This window comes from Populus nigra, chromosome 18 (genome assembly GCF_951802175.1).
Source record: "Populus nigra chromosome 18, ddPopNigr1.1, whole genome shotgun sequence".
NCBI classification, from domain to species: domain Eukaryota; kingdom Viridiplantae; phylum Streptophyta; class Magnoliopsida; order Malpighiales; family Salicaceae; genus Populus; species Populus nigra.
Genome location: NC_084869.1, coordinates 7466695 through 7485257, shown reverse-complemented (window position 1 = coordinate 7485257; position 18563 = coordinate 7466695). Strand labels below are relative to the sequence as shown.

General features: G+C 32.0%; 1 protein-coding gene across 1 annotated transcript; it reads left to right on the top strand.

Moving 5' to 3' along the window:
- Positions 1 to 10598: 10598 nt before the first annotated feature.
- LOC133678739 (phosphoserine phosphatase, chloroplastic) lies at positions 10599 to 16841 on the top strand. The gene is made up of 9 exons (XM_062101221.1): positions 10599 to 11107; positions 12348 to 12577; positions 12834 to 12966; positions 13039 to 13146; positions 14443 to 14536; positions 15092 to 15241; positions 15315 to 15368; positions 16276 to 16404; positions 16524 to 16841. The coding sequence occupies exons 2-8, from the start codon at positions 12355 to 12357 to the stop codon at positions 16399 to 16401; spliced, it is 888 nt and encodes a 295-aa protein (XP_061957205.1). The 5' UTR covers positions 10599 to 11107; positions 12348 to 12354; the 3' UTR covers positions 16402 to 16404; positions 16524 to 16841.
- The last annotated feature ends 1722 nt before the right edge of the window (positions 16842 to 18563 follow it).

Sequence of the window (18563 nt, the reverse complement as noted above, 5' to 3'; positions counted from 1 at the left end):
CCTCCACTAGGATGTCCCTGGAATCCGGCAACTTTATTTCCTTTAAAGCTTCTCCCATCTTTTGAGAGATTTGGTTATGGTGTTTTGGCTTTTTTTTTTTTTTTTTTTTTTTTTTTTTTTTTTTTTTTTTTTTTTTTCAACTTTATTTCCTTTAAAGCTTCTCCCATCTTTTGAGAGATTTGGTTATGGTGTTTTGGCTTTTAATCGGGCATGAGATTGTCCTGGAGTGTGCATTGGAAGTAACGTGGCTTGGCTTGGCAAAGAATTTTCTTCGTTTCCAACGCCTTCAGTATGTTCTCACATGGATTTTGGAGTTTATCATCGTAAGGCAAGTGAGCATACGATACCGTATTCAATATTCGTTTAGTCATGACTAGAAAGGTTCTGCCACCATGTTTCTTTCCTTGTTCCCTTTTTTTCATCTGGTTTTTATTTGCTTTTTAGTTTTTTATTTATTTATTTTCAGGTATTTTCCAACTGTATTTTTTTTAAAATTCCGGTATAACCTTTTTACCTCCACTTCCCAAGTTTAATATCATCCATATACTATACATATTTACTTTACCTGGTTCATATATTGTTTTTTTTTTTTTTACCAACATTGTGAATTTTTATTCAAAGTTTTACGATTCATCCTTATTCCAATTCAATAAGTAATATTATTGTAAGGTCTTTTCAAACTTTGTTTGCCAAAAAATATTAATCCTAGATAGAACAACTTATCAGAAGGTTCTATTTAAAATGTCAGCCCAATCTAATGATCAGATTAACAATTATATCCTATATTGTAAAACTGGTACATATAAAATTTACACCAAAATAAAAAATTTCTTGTTTCATTCATACATAATTTCTACCTATAATTTGATGAAATTCTAAGGGTCGTTTCCTTATTCTACATATATTTCTCTTGTTTTTATTTTATTTTTCGCAACAGTGTCATCAATCCTTATTTTACATAATATTCTCTATTGTCTTCAATATAAATTTTATCTAGGGTTTAGACTCTTCCTTCCTTATAAAAATTCCATTCTCAAAATTTAAAAACATTCTTATTTTAAGAAATAATTTTAGATATTTTCTCCTAATCTCTAACTCTCTTTCCCAAGTTTCTTCTTCAATTTGGAAGCTTTGCCACAATACTATTATTAAGAGCACCTTTTTGTTTTGTAATCCATTCTCACTTTTATCCACTATTTTCACTGGTTTTACCTCAATAGCCAAATCGTCATTAATTTTCATGAGCACTTGTGGTGTAAATCGTGCAGGGTAGACATCTACCTTCTAAAATAATGATATATGAAAAACATTATGTATCCTAGCTAATGTTATAGACAATATTAATCGATAGGCTACCAGCCCCATCTTCTTAATAACCTCAAATGACCAGATATATATGGTTACTAGTTTACTTTTCATTCCAAATTGAACAATATTTTTCCAATGCATAACCTTTAAGAACCCTTAATTCCTAACTTGAAATTCTAGAGGTCATCTTCGATTAAGTCCTCCAAAATCTGAATCATCCTCTCAGATTGCTCATTTGTCTATGGATGAAAAGTTGTGCTCAAATTCAATTTTATACTTAAAGCCTTTTGTATATTAGGTTATAATCTCGAAGTAAATCGAGGATCTTTGTCCGACACCATAAAGACCAGTACTCCATGCAATTGGATCACCTCTTTCACATACATCTGAGCTAGCTTTTTTATAAAATCCTTCATTCCCATTGGCAGGAACAAGGAGGAGGACTTGATCAATCTGTCCACAATCGCCCATATGGCGTCATTTCCTTTCCTGTTCTTGGGTAACCCAAACATAAAATTCATGGAAATGTGCTCTCATTTCCATTCTGGAATGAAAAGAGATTATAATTCCCCAACAAACCTTTAATGCTTTACTTTTACTTGTTGACAAACTGCAAATTTGGAATGGAAAGAGGCTGTAATTCCCCAGCATGCCTTTAATGCTTTACCTTCACTTGTTGACAAACTAGATATTTAACTACATACTCTGTTATTTCACTCTTTATACCAGGCCACCAATAATAACTCTTCAGGTCTTTATACATTTTTGTACTCCTAAGATAAACAACTAGTTTGCATTCATGTGTTTCTTTTAAAACTTTATTTTTCAAAGCCTTATCATCAAGCAAATATCCTCATTCTCATAACTACCAGCCCATTTTCCAACATCTAAAAAATTAATTCCTGCCCTGACTTCAACCTATTCTTTATTTGTATTACTTATGTATCCCTATCTTGGGCTTTTCGAATCTTTTCTCTTAAATTTGGCCGCACAATCAACTTGACTAATAGAGATCTTTCTGATCCCACACTCAGATGTGCCCCTAGGTTGCCTAATTCCAAAAGTTCTCTATTACCTCCCACTAAGAGACCCTCAATAAACATCTGGTTAATTTAACTTAAAGCATATCTATCACATTTGCTTTCTATGGATAGTAGTAAATTATACAGTTATAATCCTTAATCAATTTTATCCATCTTTTTTATTACATGTTCAAACTTTTATGATCAATGTAAATCTACACTTGTACTCTCTATATATAATGCCTACATATCCTTAAAACCAACACTTATATTGCTAATTTCAAGTCATGCAGCAGATAATTCATTTCATGTGACTTTAATTGTCCGGATGCATAAACAATTACTTTTCCATATTGTATAAGAACACAATCCAAACCTTTAAGGGACACATCACTATATACCACAAAGCCCCCGTGCCTCTTTGAAAGAGCTAACACTAGGGCTGAAGTCAACCTTTTTTTAGCTTTTAAAAACTCTCTTTATATTCCTTTAACCATTTGAATTTGACCTCCTTTCACGTCAGCCGAGTCATTGGGGAGGTTATAGAGGAGAATCCTTCTATAAATCTCCTATAATATCCAGTTAATCCTAAAAAGTTATGAATTTTAGTCACGTGTGTATGTTTTTGCCACTTAAGTGTTGTGTCTTTGGATCTACACAAATGCCCTTTTATTATATCACATGGCTTAGAAATACCATTTTATTTAGCCAAAATTCACACTTATTGAACTTCCCACAATTTATTCCTCCTTAAGGTCTCCAACACCTCTTTTAAATAGTGTTTATGCTTTAATCGAGAGGAGGAATATATCAAAATATTGTTAATAAAAACCACAACAAACTTGTCCAAATATGACCAAAAAACTTGATGATATCCCATTAAATCCATGAAAATTATTAGGGCATTTGTTAACCTAAAAGGCATTACTAAAAATTCATAATGTTCTTAGCGGGTTCTAAAAGATGGTTTTTTGCATATTTGATTCCTTTATTCTTAACTGATGATATCCCAACCTTAAGTTTATTTTTGAAAACACACATGCCCCCTTTAATTTATGAAACAAATCATTTATTCTTGGAATGGGGTACTTATTCTTAACTATCACTTTGTTCTGCTGCCTATAATCTATACAAAGCCTAAATGTTAAATCATTCTTCTTAAAAAATAGTATTATGGCTCTTTATGATAAGACACTCAAACGAATAAAACCTTTATCAAGCAATTCTTCTAACTATACCTTTAATTTCACTAACCCCACAAGCACCATTCTATATGGTGTTTGCACTATAGGTACAATTCTAGGCAAGGTTTTAATAGAAACCTCAATCTTTTTTTTTTGTAGTAATTCGAGTAACTCCTTTGAAAACACATCAGGAAATTCTCTCACTGCATGCATATCTTTTAATTTTATCTCCTTTTTTTTTCCAGATTCTACGACACATGATAAGTAAGCCATATATCGATTTCTCATCAATCTCCTAGCAGTCATTACCAAGATTATATTAGTCGATATGCCATTTTTTCTTATCTAAAGACTATTTTTCTACCCTCATCACCTTGAAAAGTCATCGTCTTAGTAAAACAATCCATTTGGACTCTATACCTAACTAACAAATTCATTCCCAGTATTACATTGAAATCATGCAACTCTAAGGGTATTAAATTTACTTGCAACGTATAATCCTCAATATACCTAATCAGTATAACTTTTTTCAAAGGTGTACTAATCACCTACCCTTTTTCTATCTTAACATATTGTACATTTACTTTTCTCCATTTTTTAGCTATAAAAGAATGAGTAGCACCATCATCGATTAAAGTATAAATATGTTAAGATTCTAATAGTAGAGTACCTGTGACTATATTTGTGGACATCTCGAACATCCTCCTGCATCATATGGAAGACTCTACCTTGGGTCCCCTACTTTTGTCCTCGAGGTCAACCTCTATTGGCACTAGCTCTGGACCGGGTAGGTTTACTGTGTATCTACAGTCATAAACTGTTGCTGACTCTTCACTGGAAATCTTTTTCCTTAAGTCTGCCGGGCTATCCTCCAGGGACATTCCTTTCGATAGTGTCCTATCTCTCCACAATGGTAGCATACTACATCTAGGTAAGGGCAATCTCTCCACCCATGCCCCTGCCTATAAATATAACATTTTCTAGGTGTAGCCGAAAAATCCCTAAAGTGCTTATGTTTACACCTAACATATAAGGGGTAGGTGACTATCTTGGATCTCTCTATAGCCCTACCTGTTAAACTGTCTCCTAGGCGTACCTACTCTCTTGTGAATCCCTAGCATAGGTTCATCATATAAACCTCATTAATTGCTCAAAATCATCACACTCAAATACATAAATTCAAATCAATTTTTATCACAATTACAACTATTAATTCTATATAATTTCACAATATTCAAACATATCACAACAATCCCAATTCTTTTTTTTTCCTTTTATGGTCGGTCAGTACCCTAGAATTTCACCATGATTTTCACTTTATTTTAACAAATTTTCTTCGTTTCTCTCATCATTTTTTCATCATTTACAACCATTACTAACTAATGCTAAGTTTCCTCAATTCACTTGAAAACCCTTATCCTTAAAACTTAACAAATCTATCAAACTTTGTAAGAAATTGGTTAAGAACACTTGACATATCATACCTAGCAAGAATTTGAGCTTTCTATGCTCACCAAGCAAAGTTCTTCTCTTTTTTCTTTGTTATCCCCTTATCTCTTTCTTCTTCTCTCCCTCACTTGATTTCTTCTAAATTTTTTTATGTGTTTAAGATAGGGGAATCCAAAAATCTCAAGATTTCTTCTTACTTTTATGTTTTTTCCCAAGCTTTTTCTAAGGTTTTCCTCCAAATCTCAAGCCTTTTTCTCTTTAGACTCTTCTCAATTCTTCTCCCTCTCCTTTATTTTTTCTAGAATGGCCGGCCAAGACCATATATATTTATGTAACAATTCTATTTTCATCTCTTCCTTTAGACACTTCAACTTCCTTTGACATTTTTTCCCTAGTTTCAACATTTGTTTATACCAAATCTAACCTGGGTGAATTTGAATTTCCTTAAATTATATGCCACAATGTTTATTTCCTTGTTTCCTTTTTTCATCTAGTTTTTATTCACTTTTTAGTCTTTTTTTTTAATTTTTGGGTAATTTGCAATAGTATTTTTTAAAAATTCATGTACAACCTTTTCACTTCCAATTCTCAAGTCTACTATCATCCATATAGTGTACATATTTACTCTACTCAGTTCACATACTGTTTTCTTTACCAACATTGTGGATTTTTATTCAAATTTTTGTAGTTTGTCTCTATTCCAATTCAATGGGTAATATTATTGAAAGGTTTTCCCAAACTCTATTTGTCATAAAATGTCAATACTGAGAAGAACAACATGTCAGAAGGTTCCACTTCTAATGTCAACTGGATCTAACAATCGGATTAACAGTTATGTCATATTCCATAAAACTATTCCATACAAGGTTTACATCAAAATCCAAAATTTCTTGTTCCGTTCATATATAATTTCTATTCATCATCTCATGAATTTTTGAGGGTTGTTCCTTTATTCTACATATATTTCTCTTACTTTTATTTGATTTTCAACAACAATATCATCAATTCTCATTTTACCTAATATCTTCACTTGTCTTTAATATAAATTTTACTTGATTTACATTAATACCTATTAGCAATCTAAGTACATTATAGACAAGGCTAAATCACATGTCAAAACCATATAATGCACTTGGATCTACGTACCTTTTACTAGTGTTGCTAGATTTAGATAAAATTAGATTAAATAAAGAGAAATGATATATCATTCTTTAAGGAAAAAATTATTCCTTTTCTCTTTTTTTTATTTATTAATGAAACTATATGTAATTTTCATTTTTAAAATAGAAATCCAACTTTCAATCACATCATCATCATTCCTTTTTCTATTATTAAAAAACATTTTATTAGGTTTTGTTAGGCATTGTCATTTAACACTATTATTTAAAAAAAATTATTTGTTTTAGTTTTAAATTATTATTTTTTATATTTTAAATCATTTTAATTTGCAAATATTAAAAATAAATTTTATAAAATAAATATTAAAAATAAAAAAATAATTTATTTTAACTATACAATATTAAAGGCCTTTTTGGAAGTAATTTTTTTAAATTTAAAAAAAAATTATTTTTTTAGTTTTAAATTATTTTTTTATATTTTAAGATCATTTTAATGAGTATATATTAAAAATAAATTTTATAAAATAAAATAAAATAAAATATTATTTTAATATATTAAAAAAATACTTTCAAAAAACATTTAATATTTGACAGTTAAAATAAGTTATTTTTAGTCAATCCTTAGAGCCTGTTTGGGAGTGTGATTGCGGTTGTTTTTCAAAGTGTTTTTTATTCAAAAATGTATCAAGATAATTTTTTTTTCAATTGAAAACCTATTGTTGAGTTAAATATATCATAATGATAATGTTGGTAAAATATCACCAATCCTTATTGCTGACATGAATGACCTGTAGTCTTTTTATACGAAGCATTCATACGTGGTATGCTAATCTTATATTGTGTGCAAACATATTGCACATGTGTAAGGAGAATATCAAATCCAGCATCTCTCAAAGTTCGAAGCAATATTTTCATAGTTGATACAAGATCCATTGCATTTAAGATGTCATGAGATTTTTGCTGCAAAGCTCATCAAAGTAAATCAGTAATCCCTATTATTCCATGCATCAAATATAAGATGAATATAAATTCAAAAGATTTCATCACAATCAAACAATCATCAGCTTCTTCACGTATAGAGTTAGAAGATCCTTCTTAAACCATACTTTCAAGCACAATAATAGTTGCACCATACATATCTATTAAGCTGCAAATAGAATCAAAATGAGAGCTTCACCGAGTAGTTCCACTTCGATGTAAATTACTGATTTGATTAGCCTTTTTACCAGTCTCACATTCTCCAGTAGCTACCATATGTGCAATTCCTATAGCCTAAGCATAATGTAACTCGGTATGACATTTGGGAGAAGCACTAATAAAATTAATAATGATTGTCAATTTTGAGAAAAATAACCAAATAGAAATCTCATTTTTAGTTGTTGCAACTAATGTTAGTTGTAGTCGGTGAGCAAACCAATGTACATAATATGCATAAGGGCAATCTTTAAAAAATAAAGCTTTTAGTCCGTTCCATGCACCATGCATATTGCCAGCACCATCATACCATTGACCTCGCATATTAAGAATATACAAGTTATATTGAGCGAGCACATCACAAATTTCTTTTTTGAGTGTTGAAGAAGTATTATCTGAAATATGCACAATATAAAAAATAACGCTCTCATAAAAAACCTTGAACGTCAACAAATCTCAAAACAATAGCCATTTGTTCTTTATTTGATGTATCTTTGGCTTCGTCAACCAAAATACAAAACTTTGCATCTCTAACTTCTTCACAAATCTTTTTCCTCACTTTGTTGGTAAGAATATGCAAAATCTCTTTTTGAATAGTCAGTGAGGTATACTTTGCATTTTTCGGAGCTTTTTTTAAGACAACATCATCAATATCAACATTCAATCTCCTAATAAGTCTTATCATCTCCATAAAATTGCCTCGATTATTAGAAGCTGAAGATTCATTATGACCTCTAAATGCACATGCTTGTAAGCTAAGCCATCGAACACTTTAAATTATTGTCGTGAGTCGTAACTGATTTTTTTGAACTTCTTCAACAGTTTTTTCATTCAACACTTTATCAATATGTCCACTTACTTTCATTAAATCTTCAGTAGATTTCACAACATTATTATATGGTGAAGTGAGGCTTCCCACATGTATCAAAAGTGAACATATAACCCCATCATTAACTCTCTTCCGACTTTTAAAGCCTTCGGTGGTGAATGTGGGTTGATGAAGCACTTTGTTTTCAAAGATAAAGCATGGAAAACAAAATATCGCATCCTTTGATGGAGAGTACTCTAACTAAGGAAATTGATCAAACCAAGTGTACTGTGAAATCGACGATATTGTCTCACTGATTTAGTTATTGGATACTCTGCTAACTTAGGTTGATATGGACCCATTTTGATATAAGCTCTTCTAATTTCATCTTGTTGATTAATAGAATGTTGTCACAATGGAATTCATATCCCAAGATCTCATTCAAGAGTATTAACATCAATTTCAACTCTTTGAGATTTTAAAGGGGGTTGGTCATTATAATTTGAAACATCAACATTGGATGGAGAATGTCCTTTACTGGTTGATGTTTGTTCACTTGGTTTAAAGAATGAAAACATTGTTTTTCCTCTTTGCTTCCTTGATTTTTCATTATAATTTAAAACCTATTCAAGTACAGAGGATTAAGGAAGTCAGGTGCAAGATGAAGAAACACTAATGCCATAATAGGATATTCATGAAATCCAGACTACACAAGGATAAAATGGTGATGTAGACTAAGAGGAGAATTGAGGAACCTAATTTTGAAATAACTAGTAAATTATTAGTACTAGTCGTTAGCATTTGTCCATTTACTCCTCCAACAATTTTAAACTTTTTTATTAAAATATTTGCATACATTTGTAATATTATCTTCTCCAATTGGGTCTACAATTCTAGCCTCTATTTTCCATCTTTTAACAACTTCAATTATCTTTGCAACAACAAAAACATTTAAATTTATGGGAAGACCAATACCTTTACCACTATAAATAACACTCCCTGACTCATTTAAAATTTTATAAATGCCAAAGTAACTTCTAAGATGGGAAGCCAATCTTATTGTCGAAACCAATGCCTCGAAGACAGGAGTCTTCTAGAAAGACCAATGGAAAACCAATTAAAGAGTTTCTTAATGTAGAAACAAATGTATTGATGGGAATACATTTGGGGAAATTGAATTGAAACCCATTAGAACACTGAAAAAAATTGAATTTATTCAAACTATTAATTGATGCATTTGTGTGTGAATTAGAGTTTTGGACATTAAAGGTTACAAATGAAGACCTAGAGCTATAGTTTTTAGTGAGGGACTGAGGGTATAAAGATTTCTATTAATTATAGTCTATGAATATGAAACATTGAATTCAAAATAAAAAGTCAAGGCTTGAAAATTTTTACTGATGATTTTGTACTCTTGTAGCTCTCTGTGTAGATTTCTTTTCGAAGCCCAAGCTAAAACCACTAAGAATAAAGCTAAAACCCTAACTTGCAAAAGGTATGTGAATCTAATTTTCTTACGACCAATTAATTATTTGTGTTTAGAATTTTTGTGGTTTTCAGTAAATGATAAAGAGAAAGTTTATTATTAGGTTTAGGGTTATTGAAAAGTTTTTGTGATTGTTTCACAATCAATTACTAAAAGTCAAAGTGGGTGGGCTATTGAGTTTTTTATAATCTATTTTTTTTATTTGGGATATAGCAAACCCAAGCCTTCTTAACTCCTCCACCCTTGGGTATGTTAGTAGTGGTGGTTATGTTTACTATTTAAAATATCTTTTTAAAATATATTAAAATAATATTTTTTAAAATTTTAAAAAATTACTGTCTGAACTATATTCTGAACATTATCTAAAAACATATCCAAAACTTAAGCTATTTGTAAGGTTTAGCTAATCTCAGAATAATACTGGGATTTGACAACTTAGCTAATCTGGAATAAGGTTTAGCTAATCTGGAATAATACTGGGATTTGACAACTTACGCAGCCAAAACTCAAGTGAGCGTAAATCTGGTCTTTTCTTAGAGTAAAATGAGATGAGAAACTAGAATGGTAGGCAAAAGGAAATGTTGTATTTGTTTAAGTTTGTTATTGAGAGAGCTGGATTTTTTACAGGAAAGTCTTCAAATCAATGTTAATGGCACAGTAGATCTTGCCTGCATCAAATGTGTATATGGTTTGTGTTTCTAGGGATCCTCCATCTTTGTAAATTTTAGTATGAAGGGAAAAACCTAATTATATGACTTAGGCTGGGTTTAAAAACTTCGCAAATTAAAATCTTATTTTCTAGATATTTTTATATATTTTTTATTTTATAATTATAATAAAGATTGTTTTTTTTTGAAAATATATTAAAAATAATATTTTTTATTTTTTAAAATTTATTTTTGATATTATTATATTAAAATAATATAAAAAAATTAAATACGTTCGGTAAAAACAAACATTGCTTGATTACTCTCAATGCAGTCCTCGTACTTCTTAAAATCATGATGCTATAAATCCCAAGCATAGAAACCCCCATCATTCATGACTGCAAGAGCAACAAAAAAAAAAAAAAAACCCATCAATTTCAAAAACCTAATTCTTCTTTTCTGGAAAAAATTGCAGGGGAAAAGCAACAATGTTTGGTAGAAATTAAAAACCCAACCTCTAAAAACGACCCCAACTGAAAGGTCTCCTTCTCTTTCTCCCACCGCCCTGCCTGCAAGATCAACCCAAAACCCATCAATCCTTCCTCCACCATTTCAAAGAACGAACCACCAGCATCGGAACCCCACACACCATTCTCTGTTGAAGCCATCTTCCCAAAACAGCCACCCAAAACAACACATTACCCATCGATTACCATTTCGCCTTCAAATCAGTGACCAAACTCTATACCAGAAGTCATCTATGTTAGCAGCTGAAGTGTGAGCATCACGAGTTCATAGCCGGACCACCTGCCAAAAATTGTAACAGCGCTCCTAAACGCAGTCAGAATCGGAACCGGATCTTGCTGAGTTTATTTGGACGGAATCCCAAAGGCAAAATCTTTTTTGTTTTCTCATTTGCATATTGAAATATTGCTTCTGGGAATGTTTAGTTTGATTGTTGATGCAAGCGGAGCTTGCTGTGATACCTTAGTGTGTTAATTGCTTGAGGATGGGATAGGTAATATAATAATCTGATTGTTGACTCTGTGCGTGTGCCTTTGATGTGAAGATAGGAAAATCAGTTCATGTTTAAAAAAAATAAGAAAGAAAACAAGTTCAGGATCTGCTATTTAACCGCATGGATTTGAAAATGGTTAATAGGATATATCACATAATAAACCTAATGGATCTTTATAATTTGAGTTGTATGACAATGTTTATTTAATTATCTTCCATTTAGTTTTTGGTTTGAATGTGTGTCCTTATATTCTGGCGTGCTTGCTTGTGGGTGAAATCATGCTTGTTTGTTTGTTTAAAGTGAGTTATGGGGTTGCTGCAGTTTTCTTTGATTTGGCAAAAACCTGTTTGAAATGCTTTTAGGATAACAAAAATGCATTTTATTTTTCTTGTGCGCCTTGATTAGGTTGACCGTTGAGTTTTCATTTAATATTTACATAATTTGGTTTTAAAAACTTTTGAAAAGTGATTGCCATTTCCCTTCACTTGCTTCACTTGAACTTAATTGAAAAATTGTCTTTGTGTCTTCCGAAGCATAAAACATTGGCCGCCATTTGGTTTTGGATCAAAAACTTGTGTTGATGCATTCTTGGGGTTCTAAAAGAGTTTTAATTTGGATTTAAAAGTTGGTTTAATTTTCAATTGCTCCGTATTTATTTTCCCTTAAGTTCCACCTTATTAACATAATTTTTCCTTGGATTTGGTGTGAGTTGGCTTGCTTGGAGGGTGCTTTCATATGGCCCTAGACTCAGAGGACTGTTTTGAATATGTATTTTAAATTTGTAGGCTTATTTAATATGGGCTGTAGTATTTAGAAGTTCAGGACTTAGTTTGGTGTTTTTGATAATTGTAGGGACTGTATTTGTATTTTTTTCTATTTAAGTTTCCCTTGTAGACGTGGAGCAATAGCATTAATGTGCCTTGGACGCCACTTATTATTTTATTTATTCGTTGGGTTTATAATATCTTGTTGGCTTGAGGCCCATTGAGTGATTATGGAATGTGATGGCAATGGGCTTGGACCAAGGGTCCTATTGTTTAATTTGCAATTTTATTTTGGCAGAGAGGCCCTAGGAATAATTTGTTTATTCCTGTTTTCGTTGGTTGGAAACAGATAATTGATGGAAGGCTTGGTGCACTATCGAATCAACCCCATTCATGCTACTCGTAGACAATATCGCTCTTGTCTTGTACCAGCATTTTCCCTTCTTTTGTCAAAGAATTTCACCAAAACTCCAGTTTTGTTTATGAAAGGTCATCGATCATTCAATTCTGTTGTTGCTTCTGTTCAGTCTTTGGACGCCTCTGGTTTAGGCCACTTTGACAATACCCTGCCATCCAAAGGTTGTAATTACTACTTTTTTGTTATTTGATGAAACGGTTTGTTTATTTAATTAGTTGAGTTTAATATTCAGAGTTGATGCCTTATACACGTTAGTGGAGGTGTAGGAGTATTATTCACAGAATGAAGAAACTCTAGTGAATTTGGTTATGAATGAAACTAGTATTTAAGGATTGGTGAGGGCATTCATTGACTCTTTTAATTCTAAAGCATTGCCATCATGTTGCTGTAATTGTTGGGTTTTATCTTTTTTGACAGTCATTCTTCAACTTTGGAGAAGTGCTGATGCTGTGTGCTTTGATGTGGATAGCACGGTGTGCCTGGATGAGGGCATTGATGAACTTGCAGAGTTTTGTGGAGCTGGAAAGGCTGTTGCAGATTGGACTGCAAGGTTGATTTCCGTTGTCATTTGTTAAAACTAGAATTGTTGATAAGATCTGATTTGAAAATTGGATTTATCTAGAGCAATGGGTGGTTCTGTTCCCTTTGAGGAGGCCTTGGCTGCTAGATTATCTCTGTTCAAACCTTCCTTACCGCAAGTTCAAGAATTTCTTGAAACGAGGCCCCCAAAGTATGTTAAATACTTGATTTTTAGTAACTTTTTTTTTTTGCTCTTTGGGTGTTTCAAGAATTTGCACAATTCTATAAGAACAGCAGTTTGCTTTTTTCATTGGATGGAAAAATTGGTAGTGCCATGTGTAGTTTTTCTATTTTTGTTGTCACAAAATGCTAAACTTTTAGAAAGGTTCCAAAAACACAATAAATGCATTCCAAATTCCACGCTTATGTGTCATGTTTGTTCCTCTGTAGGGCATAGTTTCTTATATATCAGTTAGTTCTTATATCATGTAGCATGTTTGTTACTTTTAAACTCAGCTTGACTAGTTTCAATGAAGTTTTAATACCACGCTATGGTGATTCATTTTCCTCAGTTCTATATGCTTATATTTAATAAAAGCAATTTTTCTTGTATCTCAAGTCATAAAATTGAAAACCAAAATACTTCCATTTGCTCAATTTTATAAGAACAGCAGTTTTGTTATCTTTTCATTGGAAGGAAAAATTGGTAGCGCCATGTGTAGTTTTTCTATTTTTGTTGTCACCAAATGCCAAATTCCACGCTTATGTAGCATGTTTGTTCCTTTGTAGGGCATACTTTCTTATTTATCAGTTAGTTCTTATATCATGTAGCATGGTTGTTACTTTTAAACCCAGCTCGACTCGTTTCAATGAAGTTTTAATACCACACTATGGCTATTTGATTCATTTTCCTCAATTCTATATGCTATTATATTTAATCAAGCAATTTTTCTTGCATCTCTAGTCATAAAATTGAAAACCAAAATTCTTCCATTTGATCATAACTTTGTTTGAATGTTTGTTGAGGATCATGAGAAGTACGATAGTTTCATTGCACATTGACCAAAACTAGTGTTTTGCATTCATGTCTTTAAGTATTTTTGTCAATTGAAAGACAATGCTTAATTGTTTGCATGAAGGTTTATGATCTCATGCCCCACCTTATGATATTCAATATTTTCCTTTATGAAATCTTTTTATACTTATCAGAAAACTAGTATCAGCCAAATCATTTTCATATAACGCTTAATTGGATCCAGTTAATCTTATCCATGAAGACTGTATATAACTTGTTGCATTGTCAAATAATCTAGCTATCTTATCTTTTATTGTGTAAATCATCTTAAAATGCTTGTTTTACCCACTGAGACCAAATTTGTACTTTTATCACTAATGTTTTGCAACAAAAGTATCTACTTTGCCCCTTTGTTTCAACTGCCACCCCATAACTTTTTTTGACTTGGCAAATTTAATTAAATCAAAGACTTTTCTGATTTTTATTCTCTAGGATTTCCCCTGGCATAAATGAGTTAGTCAAGAAGCTGAAGGCTAAGAACACAAATGTTTATCTGATCTCCGGAGGCTTTCGTCAAATGATCAATGTATGCTACTGTATTACAGAATTTTGTCTTTGCATTAACGCCTTTTTTTTTTGGTTTTCCCTGGGATTCATCAGATTGAAATCTTTTAGCTATAATTCATAAACTTGGAATAGCTTGGAGTAACTTGATGATATTACAATGACCAATACAGAACCATTGCACATGGTGTCTTGCCAAACAACTCTGTGGTATCATTTTAGCCATATATTTCTAAGCTTTATTAGATACAAGAGGTGTACCATCAACAGCAATGTTTCATGAATTGCCTGTGAGGCATATTGCATGCCCAGATATGTTCTGCAAGGAAACTATTTACATTAATAAACACAGTTTTTTTATGGAAGAAGCTTCATGAATTTGTGCTACAAGATTTGGTGATGTTCTAAAAGCAATATGTAATCATTGATCAGTATACTAATAATTTATCCTTTATTTTCTGACTCTGATGTTTCCTCCTTCAAGTACACAAAATCCCATAATCTTATGCCAAAAATTCATATAGTTCATATTGTATTTTACTTAATTTATATCTGAAAAAAAAAATCCTCTGTGTAGCCTGTTGCATCAATCCTTGGTATTCCACCCGAAAACATATTTGCAAACCAGCTACTCTTTGGAAGTTCTGGGGAGTTTGTAGGGTTTGATGTGAATGAGCCTACTTCCAGGAGTGGAGGAAAAGCAACGGCAGTTCAGAAAATAAGGAAGGTCAGTCCTGTAGCTTTCCACCTCATGTTGTTTTCTGACAATACATGCAAAGCTGATTATATTGGTTCATCAGGTCCATGGATACAAGGCTCTGGTTATGATTGGGGATGGTGCAACAGATCTTGAGGTACATAAATTCAATGAAACTTCCAAATTGTGAAGCAAATCAGATGCTGCTGTTTTGAGTCCATAATCAGCACATAAATTACAAGAAAATTGTGCCGTGCTCAACCTGCCATTATTAACCATTAATTCTTAGTTAATAGATTAGTTTGCATGAATGCTTTGCTAATGTAGCCAAACTGGGATTTTTGGTTGTCTAGGTGAGTTTTTTTTCATATAGTGTTTCCATAGGGTCGGTATCCTCTCATGCTCTATAGGACATGATATGGTTAATTTAGTAGCTAATATTTACTGAATAAATGAAAAATTAGCTAGTGTGTAACCATGTATTGATACTTGCTTTTAATGTATTCTTTTAGTTTTTGTAATTGAAAATCTAAGAACTGAAACAAAGATTAAGACAAATCTTAATAAAAAAAAATAAAGACTCTTGTATTGGGAAATCAGTCACATACGAGGGACCTAGGGTTCTTTCCTTTTAATGTCCATGCTGAAATTCACGCTTTACTGCCATGATTTGAAGTTTATTCTTGAGAAAGCAGAAATCAATGCCAACATAAAAGCGTTGGCCCAATAAACAATACATATTTCTTACATTTCCCCATCTATGTGAATCTTAAAAATTATTTCATAAACTCACTTTGGATAAGTGCCAAAGATCTTAAAAGCCTGTTTCAATTTGTCTTACCTTTTTTGATTTTAAATTAAAGAAAAATTAGAAGTGTATATTAAAGGTAAGTGTAATAAAATAGCATAATTTAAAGTTCATTATTTTGTAAGCAAGAACTTTATAACACCGTAGCCTATCATTGATTTTTAAAGGCTTGGATTGAAAGAGTGATATATTTAGTTATTGAAAAATCTCAATCTGTTTTGATCCAACTTAAGATTATTTATTTATTTCTATATAGGCTCGTAAACCAGGAGGCGCTGACTTGTTTATTTGCTATGCGGGTGTTCAACTTCGAGAGGCTGTTGCTGTGAAAGCTGATTGGCTGGTTTTCAATTTTGCAGATCTGATCAATTCCTTGGAATAGCTTGTAATATTCCAAGTTCATTTTATACTTTCCCTTGGTATTCAATTTTCCTACTCAATTGCCTCTGTTTGACAAGTGTTTTTTTTTTTTTTGGAAATCACTTGTGATTTGAGCAAATACAGGAAATTCACTGTTCATATGAGAGCATCAATCAAGAAGAATCAGCATTTGGTTTCCTTCTCATGCTCCTATTATATAGATTTAGCCTCTGTTGACCAATCAAAAGTATTTCCCCATGGAACTGTGATGGGATGCAAATGGGAGAGTTCAGTGTTAATTTTTTCTTCTTTGTCGATCACTATTTTGTACATCATGGTGCTACATATCTGGAACTGATGGTGTGGTTTTGTTTTGCGATTATACGTGTGTTTATGGAATGCTAAATTGTACACGCAACTTGATTCTGGAAATACCACCTGCCCATTGATATTTTGCGATTATCTTTGTGGAATACCAAAATCTTGGTGTGTTTTATATACGCAGCCTCATTCTGGAAATATCACTCGCTCACGACCCTCTCTGCGAAGGCTATGCCTTGCTGGAATCAGATTAGGAGTGTGTATTTTCTGTGGACCTCGTAACCTGGCCTTTCTTCAGATGCAATATTGGAACTCCAATGATCAATCTCATGGCAACTGGGATTTTTGGATGTTTTGCAGGTAACACTTCTTTGCATGTGTATTATTAAAGTATTGAATAGTATTTCCTTTTCTAAACTGTGATGGATTATTTGAATTATTTATAAATGAACAAGTTTGAATAGTAATTAGAAAAAAAATAGAAAGTTTTTTTTTATTATTATTATTATGGGTAAATTAGTTTGTTGATAAACTTAGTTACTTAAATTTGAATTATCTTTTAATATTTAATATTCCCTTCGTTCCAATTTTATTTGCTTCATCAGTTTCAAAAGGTCAACAGAAATTAATTTTGATTTTTTTAATTGATTCTAATGATTAAAAAGTTTCAAAATTAAGTTTTTACTTTTCTTACCTGTTTTCGTTAAATTTTAATCTAATATAAATTAAAGAAAAGATTAGTGGAAAATGTGTTAAATTGACTTTTGAAAAGTCAAAAGATTGTAAAATTGGGATTGACAGAGTAGTTAGTCGTGAGGATAAGAACTCTCTGTTTCTCCCCAACTTACCAATTCACCATGGATATATGTGGGCCTAGTTCACCCAATTTTTAGCCTCATTTTTTTTTGAAGTGGTAGGCTAGTTCAATCTTATCTATTCTTTCACTGGCTTGTTGATCAATAACAGGGTCCTAAGATCAGGGTCCCCATGTTATAAAATATTCTACAAGGCATTACACTGAATGATAGGTTATTGTCACTGGTAATAAGGTTATTGCCATGTAATTGGCCTGTGGTTGCGTGGTATACTTATGGGGCGACTAATGTATCAGTGGTGACAATGCCTAGGTTTAAAATCAAAAAATGGGGATGCGTTACCTAAAAATAAAGCAATGCTGGCAATAGCAAATGTTTCCTAGCCTCAACAAAATCAGAGTATGTATACGAGGCTATGGTTGTTGTAATGCTTGATGCTAGTATGTTAATAGGACTAGTGTCCTGGTTATGAAAAAACTAGTTACTCTTGTTAATGGGATTGGTGTCCTGTTTAATGGGTAATTAGAGAAATTAGTTACTTTTGTTAATGAGATTATGGTTAATGAGACTAGTGCCTTGATAAATGAGTAATTTGAGAAACCAATGAATTTGGTAATAAGACAAATACTTGATTTGGGCTAGCAAGGACATTGATATGTTCTTAAATTGTGCTAATTGTATTGATTTGTAAGGTAAAGGGTAAAATAAATAATTAAATGTTAGTAATTAATGTAGTAAATATATAGAAGAGATAATAGTAAATAATCATAAGGTAAGAAATTGGGATAAGAAAACGAGGTGTGGGTCTTGAGGTCTAAGTATGTTAAGGAGCGAGAGCTTATTCCAATTTCTCAAGCTAAGAAAAGAGATTCAGCATTATGGAAGGGAATTTGCAAAGTGTGGCTTTTTGTCACACGAGGTTTAAATTGGGCTTTGGGATGTGGAAGTAAGGTGCTATTTTGGAGGGACTCCTGGTTGGAAGGATATGGCCCCTTGAATCAGCACACTATTCCTATTCAGGATATTCCTAGGAATTTGTTGAAGTGCT

Excerpts from the sequence above, each read along its gene's own strand:
- LOC133678739 (XM_062101221.1), top strand. The coding sequence starts at position 12,355 with ATGGAAGGCTTGGTGCACTATCGAATCAACCCCATTCATGCTACTCGT. Across the intron at positions 12,967-13,038 it reads GTTGCAGATTGGACTGCAAG|AGCAATGGGTGGTTCTGTTC; the intron begins GTTGATTTCCGT and ends GGATTTATCTAG. Across the intron at positions 13,147-14,442 it reads CTTGAAACGAGGCCCCCAAA|GATTTCCCCTGGCATAAATG; the intron begins GTATGTTAAATA and ends TTTATTCTCTAG.